Source organism: Corythoichthys intestinalis, chromosome 3 (assembly GCF_030265065.1).
Source record: "Corythoichthys intestinalis isolate RoL2023-P3 chromosome 3, ASM3026506v1, whole genome shotgun sequence".
Lineage (NCBI taxonomy): Eukaryota > Metazoa > Chordata > Actinopteri > Syngnathiformes > Syngnathidae > Corythoichthys > Corythoichthys intestinalis.
In genome coordinates, this window is record NC_080397.1 from 30,051,760 (window position 1) to 30,068,570 (window position 16,811).

The 16,811-nt window shown below is 38.2% G+C and overlaps 1 protein-coding gene across 1 annotated transcript; it reads right to left on the reverse strand.

The window, feature by feature from the left end:
• Positions 1–4,845: 4,845 nt before the first annotated feature.
• Positions 4,846–16,501, reverse strand: nipsnap1 (nipsnap homolog 1 (C. elegans)). Its single transcript, XM_057832122.1, has 10 exons — positions 16,387–16,501; positions 13,685–13,818; positions 12,560–12,605; positions 12,379–12,473; positions 10,745–10,815; positions 10,530–10,670; positions 6,131–6,162; positions 5,952–6,046; positions 5,464–5,547; positions 4,846–5,333 (listed from the first exon to the last, which is right to left on the reverse strand). The coding sequence occupies exons 1-10, from the start codon at positions 16,449–16,451 to the stop codon at positions 5,269–5,271; spliced, it is 828 nt and encodes a 275-aa protein (XP_057688105.1). The 5' UTR covers positions 16,452–16,501; the 3' UTR covers positions 4,846–5,268.
• Positions 16,502–16,811: the final 310 nt, after the last annotated feature.

Sequence of the window (16,811 nt, forward strand, 5' to 3'; positions counted from 1 at the left end):
TTACTTTGCTATCAAAAGTAGTGTTGCACCGATACCATTTTTTGGCCCCGATACCGATACCTGGCTGTGCAGTATTGGCCGATACCGATACCAAGCTGATACCACCCCGTTCATATATCTATCTATCTATCTATCTATCATATATTATATATTTTTTCCCAAAGAGCTACGAAAGTGGATGTGAAATCATTGCTCTCAAGGCTTGGTCAGGCTGTTGCATACCTTTGCAAAATAGGAAAAAGTACACTAAACCCTAGTAGACAATAGTTGAACAAACCTTTGGCTCTCAAAAGCCAAAATAGTGCTACATTTGTGAAATTAATAAAACATGTATAATACTAGCCCAACAGTAAGAAAGTAAAAATAAATTCATAATAATAAACTGTGAATGAACTGAATAAACTTTTTTAAACCTCACAAAGTCCATACAGTGCAACTTTCATGAAATTATTGTCACATTCTGCTGCTGGTTAGATTGTGTTTTGTTGCTGGGCTGGTGGTGGGGGAGTTCCTGACGTCGCACCTGAATCCAATGCAGGCTCATCAATGCAGCATTTAAGCACGGGTGATCTCAGAGAAGGCTGCCGAGATATTTGCCTTGCTGATCGCCATTTGACATCTCGCACAATAGTTTCGCTACATTTGCTTGTTACGCCCCTGCATTGGGTTTTTTCTGTTAGTGTGCTGCTCTCGTTTGTAACCTCTACCCTGTGCAGGTATTTGAGTGTTTTTATTTTGGCTTTTTGGCTCGCTGCCTATTGTCTTAGTAACCTTCGAGTTTGTAGCATTGAGCTCCGTCGACCTGCTGTCACGGACTCCTTTTGTTATCTCTACTATCCTGCGATCGCGTGTAATTTTTTGTTTGCAATCATTAAACCCTTGTACGTTTCCCCCGCTTGTTGTCTGCTTCGAGGTTCAACCTTGTTTCCGCATTTGCGGACGCTAACAATTATAAGTAATAATAATTGACCACAGCATCCCGTCTCTCTATTAGCCTCCTTTTTTCGGGAGGGGGGAGTCCCTTATTTCAATTTCTGAAAGGTGGCAACCCTACTTTGGAAATAGTTCCCAAATTACTGCGGCATTTCTTTCAGTAAAAGACAATAAAAGTAAAGTAGACGTAGTGAACTGACCAGAGATTGTTGCTCCGGTCCAGCGCCCTTCCTCTGGAGAGAAGTCCTGCTCTTCCAGGCTCAAACTCGTCGTGTTCGTTCATGTTTCTTCTTCAAATGTTTTATCAGGTTCGAGGTATTTAAACTGGCCGATTTAACTCCACATCTCGAAACTTTCAAGCCGCAAATCTTGCATGCATCCATTGATTTTAATCGACGGGATTTCGATTTTGAAATATTTCCCGACCGCCGCCATTTCTCCTGGTTTATTTTTCCTCCATATGAAAAAGCGCACTTGACATTGGTCAGAGAGGCTATTGACCCGCTCTCATTGGTCTGGAGCAGGCCAATAGCGATAGCTACTTGGTGTTCACGTGTCATCACACAACACAGAGACAGAGTGTAGTGAGCGCCAGGAGGAAAAAAAGGCTGTGGTCAAATGTTATAATAATGGACCGGTAAATGGTATCGGCGCCGTCTTTGCTGGTACTCGCTGATACCGATACCACCATTTCAGGCCGGATCGGCACCCCCTGCCGATACTAGTATCGGTATCGGTGCATCTTTAATCAAAAGCTCTATTTGTCTTGTTGTTTCTGTTATTTTGTAAAAGGAAAACATTATTCAGATTATTGGGATGTAACTAAAGCAACATATAGCTGTGTTAAAGGCAAAGTTATGTTTGAAATGTATGATTTCACAAAAAGCTCAATTTTTCTGTTTTTTCATCAGAAATTGGAAAATTGCTCAACCTAAGCTATTTTCTAATGCTGATTTCTAAAGAATGGAAAAAGATATGAACTTACTTTTTTCTGATGAAAGAAGAGAGTCTAATCTTTCTTTTCGTGGTTCCATGTTTATAAAGGAATAGAACAGAATTTTCTGTTGGCCTTGCAAAATCAGTCAAAATCCAGTAAAACGGCCGGGAGCGAAAGGCCTTGCCCCGGTGAAAATGGCTGGGAGTGAATGAGTTAATGGTAAAAAATACCCATCATTGATTAGCAACAGCATAACAATGTTACTTAAAAGAATTCAGAGACTAACCCAAACCCTTGTACTTTAAAGTGTTGAAATTACATAAAATGCATACATTACTTTTAATTTTAGTTTTAAACATATTGTATGGCTCTCACGGAATTACATTTGAAAAAATGTGGTGTTCATGGCTCTCGCAGCCAAAAAGGTTCCCGACCCCTGCTCGGGAGTCAAGATAATACTCCTTCCCAACATGGCAATGATTGCTGAGGATTTAATAACGGACATGTTAAGACTTAGAGCACGTTGACGCAGGAAATTCGGACCCTGAGCACGTGGCTTACAAAACACAGCGGTTTATCGCGAGAGACAGCACATGGAAGGAGCACCAGCTTGACTCCAGAGCCAAGTAGCTGGACTCGTTCAACTCAAACCCCGCCTACTCCACGCCCGCCGTTTGATAAGCCAATGACAGATAAAATTATTTCATGCGGCCACACGGGGAACAAGAGTGCAAGAATCAAATAAATAATAGTGAAATAGATAAATGTTGAAAAAAAATAAAGACTAAAATAGAGAAATAAAAATTGAAATCAATAAAAATTTTAAATAAACATATATTGGAATAAATAAATGTTGAAATAAACAAAAAAGGAAATAAAAATCGAAACAAATAAATATATAAAAATTGAAATAAAATTTTATTTATTCACCTAAAACAGTTTAATGTCTTTTCGGTTGAGAGATGATAAGGGAATAACCATACCGTTCTTATTAATGTATGTGGATTATTAAATTTCATTTTCCAATCAGATTTCAGTGCTTAACAATCAGCCTGTCTTCACAATCATTAGTCCTGGCCCTTTGCAACCAAATTTCAGGTTGGTAATTGTAACAATAGGTCAAGATCTGAGCTGGTGGAAAAAAACTGGAGTGCTATGCCCAGATTCCAAGTTTTTATTCTGATGGACAATCACAGATGTGGTTCTAATTGAACTCCAGAGTGAAAGTCATTTAGAAAAATAAATAGACCGTAACCAAGTCATATATCAGGTTGGATTACATATTAAGTTTACACAATCAGAAATTGATGTAAAGGTTTTCCCTGAAAGAATTTGAAAGTTAGGATTATTAACGTTGGACTATGCCTAACTTTGTTTGTATTCATCCACTTAATTAGGTTTACTAGTACAGTGGGGCAAATAAGTATTTAGCCACCACCAACTGTGCAAGTTCTCCTACTTGAAAAGATTAAAGAGGCCTGTAATTGTCAACATTGGTAAACCTCTACCATGAGAGACAGAATGTGGAAAAAAAAAAAAAGAAAATCACATGGTTTGATTTTTAAAGAATTTATTTCCAAATTAGAGTGGAAAATAAGTATTTGGTCACCTACGAAGAAGCAAGATTTCTGGCTGTCAAATAGGTCTAACTTCTTCTAACGAGGCTGCACTCGTTACCTGTTTTAATGGCACCTGTTTTAACTCATTATCGGTATAAAAGACACCTGTCCACAACCTCAGTCGGTCACACTCCAAACTCCACTATATGGCCAAGACCAAAGAGCTGTCGAAGGACACCAGAGACAAAATTGTAGACCTGCACCAGGCTGGGAAGACTGAATCTGAGATAGCTAAAACGCTTGGTGTAAAGAAATCAACTGTGAGAGCAATTATTAGAAAATGGAAGAACTTCCAGACCACTGATAATCTCCCTCGATCAGGGGCTCCATGCAAGATCTCACCCCGTGGCGTCAAAATGATAACAAGAACAGTGAGCAAAAATCCCAGAACCACACAGGGGGACCTAGTGAATGACCTACAGTGAGCTGGGACCACAGTAACAAAGGCTACTATCAGTAACACAATGCACTGCCAGGGACTCAAATCCTGCACTGCCAGACGTGTCCTCTTGCTGAAGAAAGTACACGTCCAGGCCTGTGTGCGGTTCGCTAGAGAGCATTTGGATGATCCAGAAGAGGACTGGGAGAATGTGTTATGGTCAGATGAAAACAAAATAGAACTTTCTGGTAGAAACACAGGTTCTCATATTTGGAGGAGATAGAATACGGAATTGCGTCCGAAGAATACCATACCCACTGTGAAGCATGGGTTGGAAACATCATGCTTTGGGGCTGTTTTTCTGCAAAGTGACTAGGAAGACTGATCTGTTTAAAGGAAAGACTGAATGGGGCCATGTATCGAGAGATTTTGAGTGAAAATCTCCTTCCATCAGCAAGGGCATTTAAGATGAGACGTGGCTGGGTCTTTCAGCATGACAATGATCCCAAACACACAGCCAGGGCAACAAAGGAGTGGCTTCGTAAGAAGCATTTTAAGGTCCTGGAGTGGCCTAGCCAGTCTCCAGATCTCAACCCCATAGAAAATCGGTAGAGGGAGTCGAAAGTCCGTGTTGCCCAAAGACAGCCCCAAAACATCACTGCCCTAGAGGAGATCCGCATGGAGGAATGGGCCAAAATACCAGCAACAGTGTGTGAAAAGCTTGTGAAGAGTTGCAGAAAATGTTTGACCTCCGTTATTGCCAACAAAGGGTACATAAAGTATTGAGATGAACTTTTGGTATTGACTAAATACTTATTTTCCACCATGATTTGCAAATACATTCTTTAAAAATCAAACAATGTGATTTTCTCTTTTTTTCCCCACATTCTGTCTCTCATGGTTGAGGTTTACCCATGTTGACAATTACAGGCCTCTCTAATATTTTCAAGTGGGAGAAGTTGCACAATTAGTGGTTGACTAAATACTTATTTGCCCCACTGTAGATATTGGACATAATTTAATTATGACAACTGTCATAATAAAATCAGGTCCAACACAACGTATATCCAAACAAAAACAACAACAAAAACCCAGCATGTATTGATGCATGTTGCACGCAGAACATCCTTACCTACATGAAAAATCATGTATAATATTTTTTTTATTTAGTGGCACTTTAAAGAGGGGAGAGGAGGTTCATTTAGATAGGCCATTCTTTTATAAAAGAAGCGCTTTGCCACTATTCTGTGGATAACACTGTAGCATGGTATTCAAAAATATACACTCATATTTAAACATAGTCTAATGATTTGAGTGTCATTATATGGCAGAAGTGTTCCAAGAGTACAGAAATAGTGTTGTTGTTAGCTGCAGTTGGTGTTGCCGTCTGATTTGTGTCCTCATTGTAACAGAGAACTGGTGCAAGGAATCATAATCCTGCATTCCATGCTTCTGATGAGAGGTACTGCAATAAACACACAACAAGCATCTCAAGGTAAGCAGAGCTGCAAACATGGCACAGACTCACATTAGCATCTGAGAAGCAGCTCAAAGTTGAATACTAGACCGATTTTGACATATGTTGTGTGCCTTACCCGTGTAGCTCACGTTAGCGTCCCATCCCTCTTTTCGCCATGCAGACTTCCTGGTTTCATCTCGAGACTGAAGGTTTTCATAAGCTGTATCATACGCACAAAGCATGAATAAAAAATGCCAAGTCTGCAATGTAACCTGCTAACAAATATGCAGAAAAACTAAAGCACAGCCTTCAACCAATTCTCTTGATGTTTTTTTGGGTGCCTAAAAGCTACCAGTGAAAACTAGGCAATTCATTTCAGTCGGTGATTACTGCTGAATAGAGGGGGCTAAAATGCCGCCCCAACACTCAGCTGATTACCCTTAAATAAGATTTGAAAAAAAATATATATATATTAAAGCTGCCACTAATTAGATCACACCTGTGAAACATGTTAACAATAACACTCCGGCAAAATAAATAAATCAATAAAACGCAGGTGCCTTCCTTTTATGTGACCTCAAAGTGATGAGATGGTTGAAAGTGATGAAGTGGTTTTACACTTACCCCACAAGTGATGGACGACGTACAGATCGCCAATCTGCGAGAAGAAGCCCCCAACGGCCTCGTTGTTTTCCTGCCTGTATTTGATGGCCCTGGCCCTAATACAGATAGAGATTACAGCAATACGTGGTTGAAGAGCAGGTGTTATATTCTCAAATTACGCAGAAGGCGTCAGGGCTTACCAGTGGTTGCCCCATTCGATCATGGTCCCTGGCTTAAAGTAGAAGATGCGTTAGCGAGCAGCCAAGTGTTTTCCAGTCCATTAAAAGATGTCAAATTGGACCTTTAACAAGTAGCAATGAAGGATGTCCCTTGGATTAAAGAACTGGACCTTACTTTGTGTGCAATGCTGGGGCACAGTCAAATCACAAAGAATTGAATCCAATTACTCTTTTTATTGGAATTAATGGGATCAATAAACACATACGGCGACATTCATTAATTAAAACACATGGCTTTTGTTTAAAAAAAACAAAAAACAAAACAAAACATGAATTTATGATAATTCTGGATTTTTACTTAAACGGACGACAAATAAATCCTTTTTTTTCCCGCTTTTGATGTTTTTTTGTTGTTGTATTTTTGCAGGACTTGTTAGGGATATACAGTACATTTTAGGCAGTAATTATACACAATACATATCTTTTTTTATATATACTGTAATTTTTGGACTATAAACTGCTACTTTATTCCCTCATTTTGAATTTTGCGGCTTATAGTCCAGTATGGCATATGTTATATTGTTGATTTATTTGGGTTAATGGGTAACACTTTATTTAACAGCGGCATCATAAGACTGACATAAGACCGTTCTAATTATGACATGACACTGTCAAGGGCATTAAGGAATCCTTATGACAGACGTCATTAAGTATCATCCGGCAAATTTTGTCAATAATTCCATTGGATCTTTTACATCCATTCAAAAGTGAGATAATTTGCCAGATGACACTAAATGACATCTGTCATAAGCATTCATTAATGCTCATGACAGTGTCATGTCATAATTATGGCGATCTTATGACAGTCTTATGATGCCGCTGTCAAATAAGGTGTTCCCGGTTAATATGTTTTGTGTAAATATCCCATAATACAGTGAGGGCAGCTGGGCTGGTTTGTATCCCGATCCGGCTTATCTATGAACAAATGCAGTTTTCCTGTCAAATTTGGTGGGTGTTGGCTTTTAGTCAGGTGAGCCAATTAGTCCGAAAATTACGGTGCATAGAAATTGATGGTGATAAATGTCTATGTGAAAGATTTTTTTCCCCCCAAACAGAACAGATACTCATGGCCATAGATTTTTTAAAAATAGTAATTGATGGAATACTTTAATTTAAAGGAACTGATGGCAATACAATAATTTTGGCTGGAACTGTGGCAATACGTATGTGTTTTCCTACGGGAAATGATGTGTTTGATTAAATTGCTTTTGTTTTTGTTTTTGTTTTTTTACAGGAATTAACTGCATGGGAATCATAGGCATTTACGGGAATTCATGAGAATATGTAGGTTTTTCTTTAACCAGGAATTGATAGCATGGATAGGAATCGATGGTGAACCATCCGGGCCAGCAAGGCCTTCCCTTCTGGCCTAAACTTAACCAGAAATCATGCTCACATTTGTATTTTAAATATGATGATAAATTATATCAAATAATAGATTAAATTAGATTATGATGATGAATAAGATTAAAGTTCATTTCAAATTTTTAATTTATGCAGTGTTGTAAGTTTAACTTGCCTTTTATTTGTATAGTAGACAGAACCATGCAGAGTGATACGTTTTAATTTCTGATGCAGGTTTATTGATTTTTAGAATTGTGGTCATGCAACGCCCAGTTGTGTGCAAGTCTGTATCTGAGTATTATTTATTCAATTGTGGTGTTATGAATGTCATGGCATTATAAAGGCTATTTGTTCAAGTGGAGCATCCCTGATTCGGACCTAGATGTAAAATGCACAGCCTGCCACTGGCAGTAACGTGTCTCTTTACAGGAATGGATGATATACTATAGAAGTCACTTTTTATAGGGATTGGTGAGTATACAAGGTTTGTACAGACAGTGGAATGCATGACTTTTATAAGAAGCTTGAAAGGAAAATGTTTTTGTTAACCTGTCTAGCAGCCAAAGTTAAGCCTTAGGATATTTTGACTGGCACTTTAATAAAATGATGACCGCCCGCCAGTGACGTGCGGTCAGGGGAGGCAGGTGAGGCAGAGCCTCACCTGGCATCATGACAAAAAAATATTTATAGCATTAAATTTATATTAATATTTGTCCATTGCTCTTTATGTATGACTCATTTCAAACATTTTTTATAGTCAAAATCGCTGAATTTGCCTATTTCCTGTTCAAATAAAGAAATGAAACGAGAGGTGCGGCAACAATGAGTAAAGCCTCACCTCTGATTGCGCAATCCACAACAAACTGGGTTGATACATGGAATTGGAGCGTGCTGGTTGCCGTACATCTGCATGTCGCCATTATAATGTTTCCAGATACGTTTATTTGACCTGATTTTCCACAGTCTGGCTAATGTCTTCATCCCTTAAAGTTTAATGTTTGTTAGCGACATATTTAGTTTTGCTGATGGGAAATAAAACCGCAGTGAAAAGGCACAGGTTGCGGCAGATAGTACTCTGCCGCACTGCAAGGGGGCGTACGTGAAACTGGACTTTCCGTTAAAAGTGGACGCGGTTAACACAACACCGGAGCTAAAAGGTTTGCTTCAAACTACGAGACAGAAGATAACTCGCGCTTTTCAAACGGACTGGTACACCCGAAAAGACTGGCTATGTGGCTGTCCTTCGAAAAATTGCATTTGCTGCTTTCCCTGCCTTTTCTTCTCAACTTGTGCCAATGTCTGGACTAACATGAGATATTGTGACATTGAAATACTACCACAAAGCCTCAGCAAACATGAGAGCTCGACCACTCACATTCAAAGCCTGATTGCTTTAAAAACTTTTGGAAGCTCATGGATCGATTTGGCTTTGACGAATAGCGGAAGCTCAACAGTAGCATTCTCAACGTTAAGGTAAAGAAAAGAGTTTAAAGGACCTCATTAATGCAACCTGCATCCTGGCTAAACAGGAGTTAACATTTCGTGGTAACGATGAGTGTGTAGCTCTTCTAAACATGGCATATATGTAGAACGATTACATGGTTTTGCTGAGAAAGATGAAAGGTTAGCTAGACTTTTGGACACATCCACTGTATTTTCTGGCTTGTCAAATAGAACACAGAACGATCTAATTGAAGCAATCCTGTCAATTGAGGCGGAGAGATGTTTTTTTTTTTTTTTAAAGTAAAGGAAAATAAGGAGGACTTTTACAAAAAGGGCGTAGGTTTGCATAGGGACGGTAGGGACATAACACTACCAACTTTTCAGGATGCTAAAATTGTCCCCACCAACTTTTAAGCAACCTTACCTTTTTTGCATGATATAATGTTCAGTTATATAGAGAATTTAGAACTTTCACTAGTTCCATATGTTGTAAGGATAGAATTGACCCTGCCATTATTAAGTGTATTATTTTCATTATGTTTATGTTAGCTAATAAAAACCAGACATTTATTCAGGAAGTTTTCAAAATGTTTCTTTAGTATTTTTTTTAAAACAAAGGTTTGAATCGAACAGTGTATCATCTGAACCAATGCATGTAAAAGTTATCAGAAGATAAGGATTTATTTTGCATTGATCATTTTGCCTATTAATTGATTAGGTTCATATACATGAGAAATGTGGCCCTTTGCCCCCTTCATCCAATCTGTTTGGTCTAATTAATGTCCCGTCCCCAGCAAAAAGTGTACCTACATGCAGGTTATGCTGTTATATCGTCCCTACGAATGTTGAGACCAAACTTATGCCCTTCCAAAGTAACGCCGGTTTTTGTGGTGAAGGACAGGCGCAAGATCACAAACAGTTTTCATTTCAATCTTATTAAAAAAAAAAAAAAAAAAAAAAAAAAAAAAAAAAAAAAAAGAGCTTAGACCAAGAAAAATACAATAGAATATTTAAAATCTAAATTTTGGCCTTAAATAAAATATTCTTTGTTTTCCTTTTCACACTTTTTGTTTAGCAATCTGTAATAAATTGATTAAAGTATCAGAATTAAAAGTTTTAAAAACAACTGAATATTTCACTAAAGGTCAGAATTGAATTCTGCGGTTTTGTACACCACTCTTTACTCTCATTTATGTTGCATGAATTATAGAATTGCGACGACCAACACATTGAGGGTGTAGAGCAAATGCATGTTATTTTCTTACTTTTACGCATCGATAATATGTACCGTGTGTGCGTGTTTTGTGAAGAATGCTGATAGGATATGAAATAACCATTAGCCAATTGAATAAGCTACCCTTTTTGGTTTATATATTTGGAAATCTGACACTAAAGGAGTCAGTGCCTCACCAACCATGAACCTCACCGCACGTCACTGCCGCCCGCTCCCAAAATGCGACCACAAGCAGTGGAAGTTCACAAAACTTTTTATTTTATTTTTATTTTATTTTATTTTTTTTTAAGAAAAGAAGAAACGGAAGGCAGGAGACAAGCAAAAAAATAAAAAATCTACCTTGATTGAGTAGCTCCTCATTTCATATATGTTTGGTCCCGGTCTGGGAAGAGGTTCATTCCAGAAACTGAACTCCAACAGGAGTTGATTCCGCCTGGAATTCAGCATTTTTGCTCTCTCTCGCCGGAATTCTAAATATTCCTGTGGACAAACCAACTTGTTTGTTGAAATAGCAACTCAGTGTCAAGCTGATTATCTCTTTCAGGCGATGGTACCTTGTTGACTTTGAGCTTGTTGAGGCACTCAGTCAGGGCAGGGTAGCCCCCTCTGTAGCGCCATAGGTGCACTGCAGAGAAGCCAGGTGAGGTTTTCAACCAAACACAATAGACACTTGCGTATTAGGACTGGGTTGCTGGTTAGCTAGTTTGAATACATTTAAGGTTTTTCCAAGTGATGGATCTGGGAGTGTCTGAAGCAGGTCTCATTTGAATTGCAAGTTTGTAGATAAGAGCAATTGGGGAAAAAATGCCACTAGAGGGCAGCGATGCATCATTTTTGATAAGCGATCAGACCAGTTGGCATGCAGTTCCACCATCACACAATACAATGTGTGAGCAGAACACAGGGGGACATTCAAATGACTCAAGTATTTTTTTTTTTTTTTTTTTTTTTTTTAAATTTATTTTAGATACAAGTCATTACTGGATTTTTGTTGTTGTTGCTTTGACTTGAATTTTTAAAAATTCTAAATACAATTAGAATAAATACAGGCCTTTTAGGTGAGCCTAAACCTACAGCCACAGCTCAACATTACTGCCATTAGAACAAAAATAATTGAATTATTTTCTTTAGAAAGAACGTGTGTATGACTCGTATCATGTTTACATTATACACACTCTTTCTCAACACAGACAGTTGCCAGAGAGAAAAAAAAACACGTTTTATCACCGCTAGACAGACTAAACACGGCTGAAGTTAAATCATATATGAGGTATTGCCTCCTTGGCAGCCATTAGGGCTGAACGATATTGGAAAAAAACATTGCGACTTATTGGGGGTTTCGCGATTTATATTGCAATATTAAAACTAGAAGAATTTCCACTAGATGACTTGAATAGCTTTGTTTGGGAAGACTTTGGTTGGCTCACCATGACCACATTGTATTCATATAATACAATTTAGTCCAGGGTAAGGGGATTCATCAGTGAATTATGAAGATATATAAGTATAACAAAGGGATCCAGTAGGCCATAACCCTGCACACTTGCTGCTTTTATGAAGCAAAACAAAAGTTTACATGTTCAAAAACAAAACAAAAAAATTGCACGTCCTGCGATAGGACTATTGCGTATGCACATATCGCCATGGCGATTTTCAAACGATATATTTCCTGCAGGCCAAGCAGCCACCCTCCGCAAACATGTTTTTCATGTCGGTTGGCCCTCCTCCTCTAAGCCGCGGCCGTCTGTAACTCTTCTGTAGCCGAAATATTCCCATACCAGTAATTTTGTTTTCTTAGATGGGGAAAAAAGTTCAGGAGTTTCACCTCCTCCATCCATCGTGTAGCACAGCTGACTCACCAACACTGAGCAACAACCAGTGGAGGAGATTTGAGCCTTACAGCTGCACCCTGGGATTTCTCCATGCATTTTTGTATATTAAAATAGCTAATACTTAAGGGACGGAATGATGGAAAATTTTTGCGGATTGAAACCTTGACGTTTTCATACTTGAAACCCGTAATCGGCACGTCTAGCTGTGAGTGAAGTTAACGCACCAGAATGCAGTCTTAATGTATGTTCCTTGTCATATATATTCAAAATCTCACTTTTACTTTGTCACATTAAAAAGGCTTCAACTTGTCTAAATTCCTGTGTATATTGACGCAAATGGGCCGCTGTACTGTTACCTGCTTGGTCCTGTTCTCCATACCAGGTGTTCCAGCTTCCTACTACCTCACATGGATACTCTGTGTCCTGATGTAGTTTCTTTTGTACCTCTGCCCTAAAAAAAAAAAAAGAAAAAAAAAAGACCAACATTAAAGCGTGGAAAAATACCAATGAAAACTAACCAGAAAATAAAATGCTCACTCTAGATTGTTATATGCATCCAGACACTCTGGCTTGACATTGTGAACTGAAAAACAGGCAGACATAAAATTGTTGCTCATACAGAGGTAGCTCAATTTCATAACAAGACAATTTACAAACACTTCAGGTTGCTTTTTTGCCTGGTTGCTATAGCAAAATTTGAGCTAGGAGTGAATATAATAACTCGCAATCTTGCATAGCTTTTTCCAGTAATAGGGGCCCGTTACCAGCATGATTGAACACAGAGCCACTAACTCTAAGCCATCAATCATCACCACAACAACAACGAATAAGGGTACACATTTCACTGAAGACTGGCTCGAACGGCATTATAGCTGAAAGTAACCAATTTCAAACAGATAATTGAAAAGTTACAAAGGGAACATGAAAAAAGAAACAAATTGATTTCTACTCTACCAAAACGTCAGCCAAGAGGACGCAAGTGTAAAAGCAGATTAATACATAGTAGGCCTGCAACGAAAAATTATAATTATTGATTCATTTTTAATATTTAGCCGAGTAATGGAGGAGTTCATTTCATTCAATCAACTCAAGAGTGCAAAAAATTCATAAATACATAATGATTGAGAGTTACTGGTGTGTTCCGTAACATGTCGGAAAAACGACAGAAATGTTGATTATTGTTTTCCAAATTAAAAGCAGATTATTAGCAAATATGGGTATATATAGGGGGCCACAAATTAGGGAAATTTTTACTGGTGAGACACTAAAATTCAGAGAACTTTCACATTTTAGGTTGAATAAGGTCTCCAAACACTTATCAAAATAGTTTTGATTAATTTGATAAATCTCTAAATAAATACTATGTTTACATTTTTTTTTTTACACTTGACATTTATGACACAATATACAGTATACCTTGAAATTAATTTCAGGCCATTTCGCTAATATGTTTTTTTCCCCATGAATTTGATTCACTAAAAACAATAAAGCCAATTCACCCTTTTTTTATTTGATCAGCCAAAGTACGGATACACCCTGAGTTTAATAATGCGAATGCCTTTTGTTTTTTCCAGAATAAAAAAAAAAATGCTCCAACTTTTTTCATGTTACTTGAGCTCACTTATCACTAAAATGTTTTGGTGTCAATTTGTGCCAACCTACATTGGATTTTATACAGGTTGCTGGATTCCTGCTTGGACAGCAAGTTGGAGTGGGCATCTTTCCTGGCGCCTGCTTTGTGTACTGAGGATCGGGCAGAACGGAACCAGCCCCCAAAGTCACTCTTGGAAAAATTCCTACCAGTGCAGATGAAAGGAATATGGTGACGTACATTGTGAAAAAATGTCGGAGATTGTAGATAAACGGCCAGAAGTTCCCTTTTTGGCATCGATACACTCCAGAGACATCATGCAGCAACTTTTAAATAATATCTATCTCACGAAACTAGCACAAAACAAGATGCATCCTTCAAATATGGCCATGGCCCTACAAAAATTGAAATATAAAAGGAATGTATTTAAAACACCCACAAGCTACTAAATGAGGATGAATAACAAACATTTGTCCAGCCCCAATGGTGCTCACCTCCCCCAATGAAACAGGTGAAAAAACGAGCTCACCCAAGACACAACCTAAAAAGAGCTGTTCATTATTGATGTATGGCAACACACCACAAATAAAATACACGTTTCACTTTTTGATATTGGGGAATGCATTAAAAGAACACTTCATGTGATAACCATTCAATTGATTTTTAAAAGAGATGGGCCATCAGCTAATGACAGCCACGGTCCTCAATTGGTCAACATCAATGTTCAGCATGTTAGTGCTAGTCTGCTCGCAAGCTAAAATTGTGCATTTCAATGCACTCTGACAAAATTTCTACAAGGGTTTTATTTAAAAAAAAATAAAAAAAAATGCCTATAGCGTTTCCACATCGCCATATTTTTGATGCATTACGCATTCATTTCTCATTTTTTGGTAAAAAAAAACATGCAAAGGCATACTTCCCATACGTATAATAATTGTGTCCTTTTAAATAATGGCATGTGCAGTTCATCCCCTGATGTATTTACCAAATTTGCCTTTCTAGGCACTTTGTCCAGGCTGATGGCCTAATATTTAATGCCTAGCATTAGCTGGCCCTGCTAAAACACACCTACAGATTAATTGGTGTTTGACATCTATAGACCCTACCCACGTGACGTCACAACTCCGCTCTCCTGAATGGTACCGCCCAATTGTCCGTCAAAACATAGTGTTAATCTGTTACGGCTACGTACATTCCTCCTATTTACGGCGTGTTTTTCTGCTCCTTAACATTAATAATCAAAATGGTGAAGGCGTGTGTGGCTGTTGGTTGCACTAACAGAGAAGATGGAAGGAGAGACTTGAAGTTTTACCGTATTCCGAGGGATCCAAAGAGGAGAGCGAAATGGACGGCTGCAATTCGACGTGAAAACTGGGCACCAAAAAATCACCACAGACTATGTAGTAGTCATTTTATATCCGGTAAGATGCATTTAAGATATACTTAGAGGGTTTTGGGCTGACAAATAACCACAATTAAGATCATTGCTAGGCTAATCGCCGACAACATACACGTATGTATTTAGTGAGAGTGCTATCGCTAAACCATATAAACATTAAAAGCCTTAACTCCATTGACAAATGACATGAAATACATTAGACTTGACAGTGGATGTTAGCAATAACAAAAGATTTTGAATTGAAAATTTCGTAACTCACCTTTCCAAGCACAAGATAGATTCCTGCCGAATTTTCGTGGACGAGGACCTGTTTCACCCAACCAGCAACGAAGTATTTATAAGCCTCCACGCTCTTGAAGTTTTTCAAATTTTCGTGAGAATAGGCTGATTTTGTGTGGACAAGATAATTGTAAATATCAGCGTAGCAGATGTCAGGTAGACAGGGCGAAGACAGTGGGTCGAAAAACATCGATTTGGGCATCAAATATGGATCTGGCGACTGTATAGAACGAAGCTTTTCCACATAACGACTTTTATGCAACACATCCAGTGAGTTTACGGCATCAGAAAGCACCGGGTCTTCCATGAAATGCATTTTAAATTCCTAGATCAATTGAAACCAATGCTAATACAGAGACAAAATGACGAACAAGTGGGCGGAACCATACAGCGAGCACGTGGTTTTGTGACGTCCGTGGGTAGGGTATATTAAAGTTGAGGCCACTACGTGTGTGAGTAAACATTTTTTTCAGTGTGATGGCACTTGGCAAGTATTAAAAGCTAGGTATTTTTTCTTTTTTCAAAAGTAATTTTTCATCATCGTTCCAATCATGAATACCTACCTTTTTGTCCCATTAAAAACTGCAGCTTGAAACAAAACAAGAATAAATTGTGACAGAAGGGATAAGCGCCAGCTGCTTTGTTTGCGTTGCTTTACAGGACAAAGTTCAAAAGTCCAGCAAATGATTAAATCAAGTTTGTAATGGCTATGTAAAAAAAATATACAAATAAACTCTTTTATTAACAAAAAACGAAGTATTTAAAAAACATCAAAGACATCAAAAAAGAAAAATTATGTATCAGTAAAATTGAAATACATCACTCATTGTTGATTGAGCCAAAACTTCACGTGTAAAATGACAAATCAAATAAAACAATCCAATTGCTGGAATATGGTTGCATGACATTGGGGAAATGAAACCACTAAGAAATAGTAAATATTTTCAATTTTTTGTTTTGTTTCTCTTAATTCCTATGTCAGATAATCTTGCAGCACCAGCACACTGCATCTAACTTACCGTAACTCGACTGAGCCTGACAGTGCATTTAGTGACTAAAGTTAGTATTTAAAAGCATTAACGCAACTTCACTCACCTAGCCAATTGCCTCCCAGCATAGCACCTGGAAAACAAGTGGTGGACTGAGCCATTTGGTACCATGATGATGAGGCACCGAGGACTCCCTGTCAAACTTATTTTTGGGGGAGCTCGTAAACTAACACACACATACACTGTTGGTTAATGTTTAGCTTTCCTCTTAACTACTCACCGGTTGATGGGGTCACATGTCACAGCACGTGTCCGGGTTAATCGATGGTTCGCAATCAGTCAAACTTAATCATTTGATCACTGCAGTTGATGGTCTAGCACAGTGGTTTGCAAACTTATTCCACCTCCGGAAGAAAAACTTTTGGGATCTCCAAGTACCACGTTAACATACAAGTGTAATGTTGCAATATTATGACAGGAAGAACTGATTGTCCAAGCACAAAATGGCAATTATAAGAGATTTACATTTAA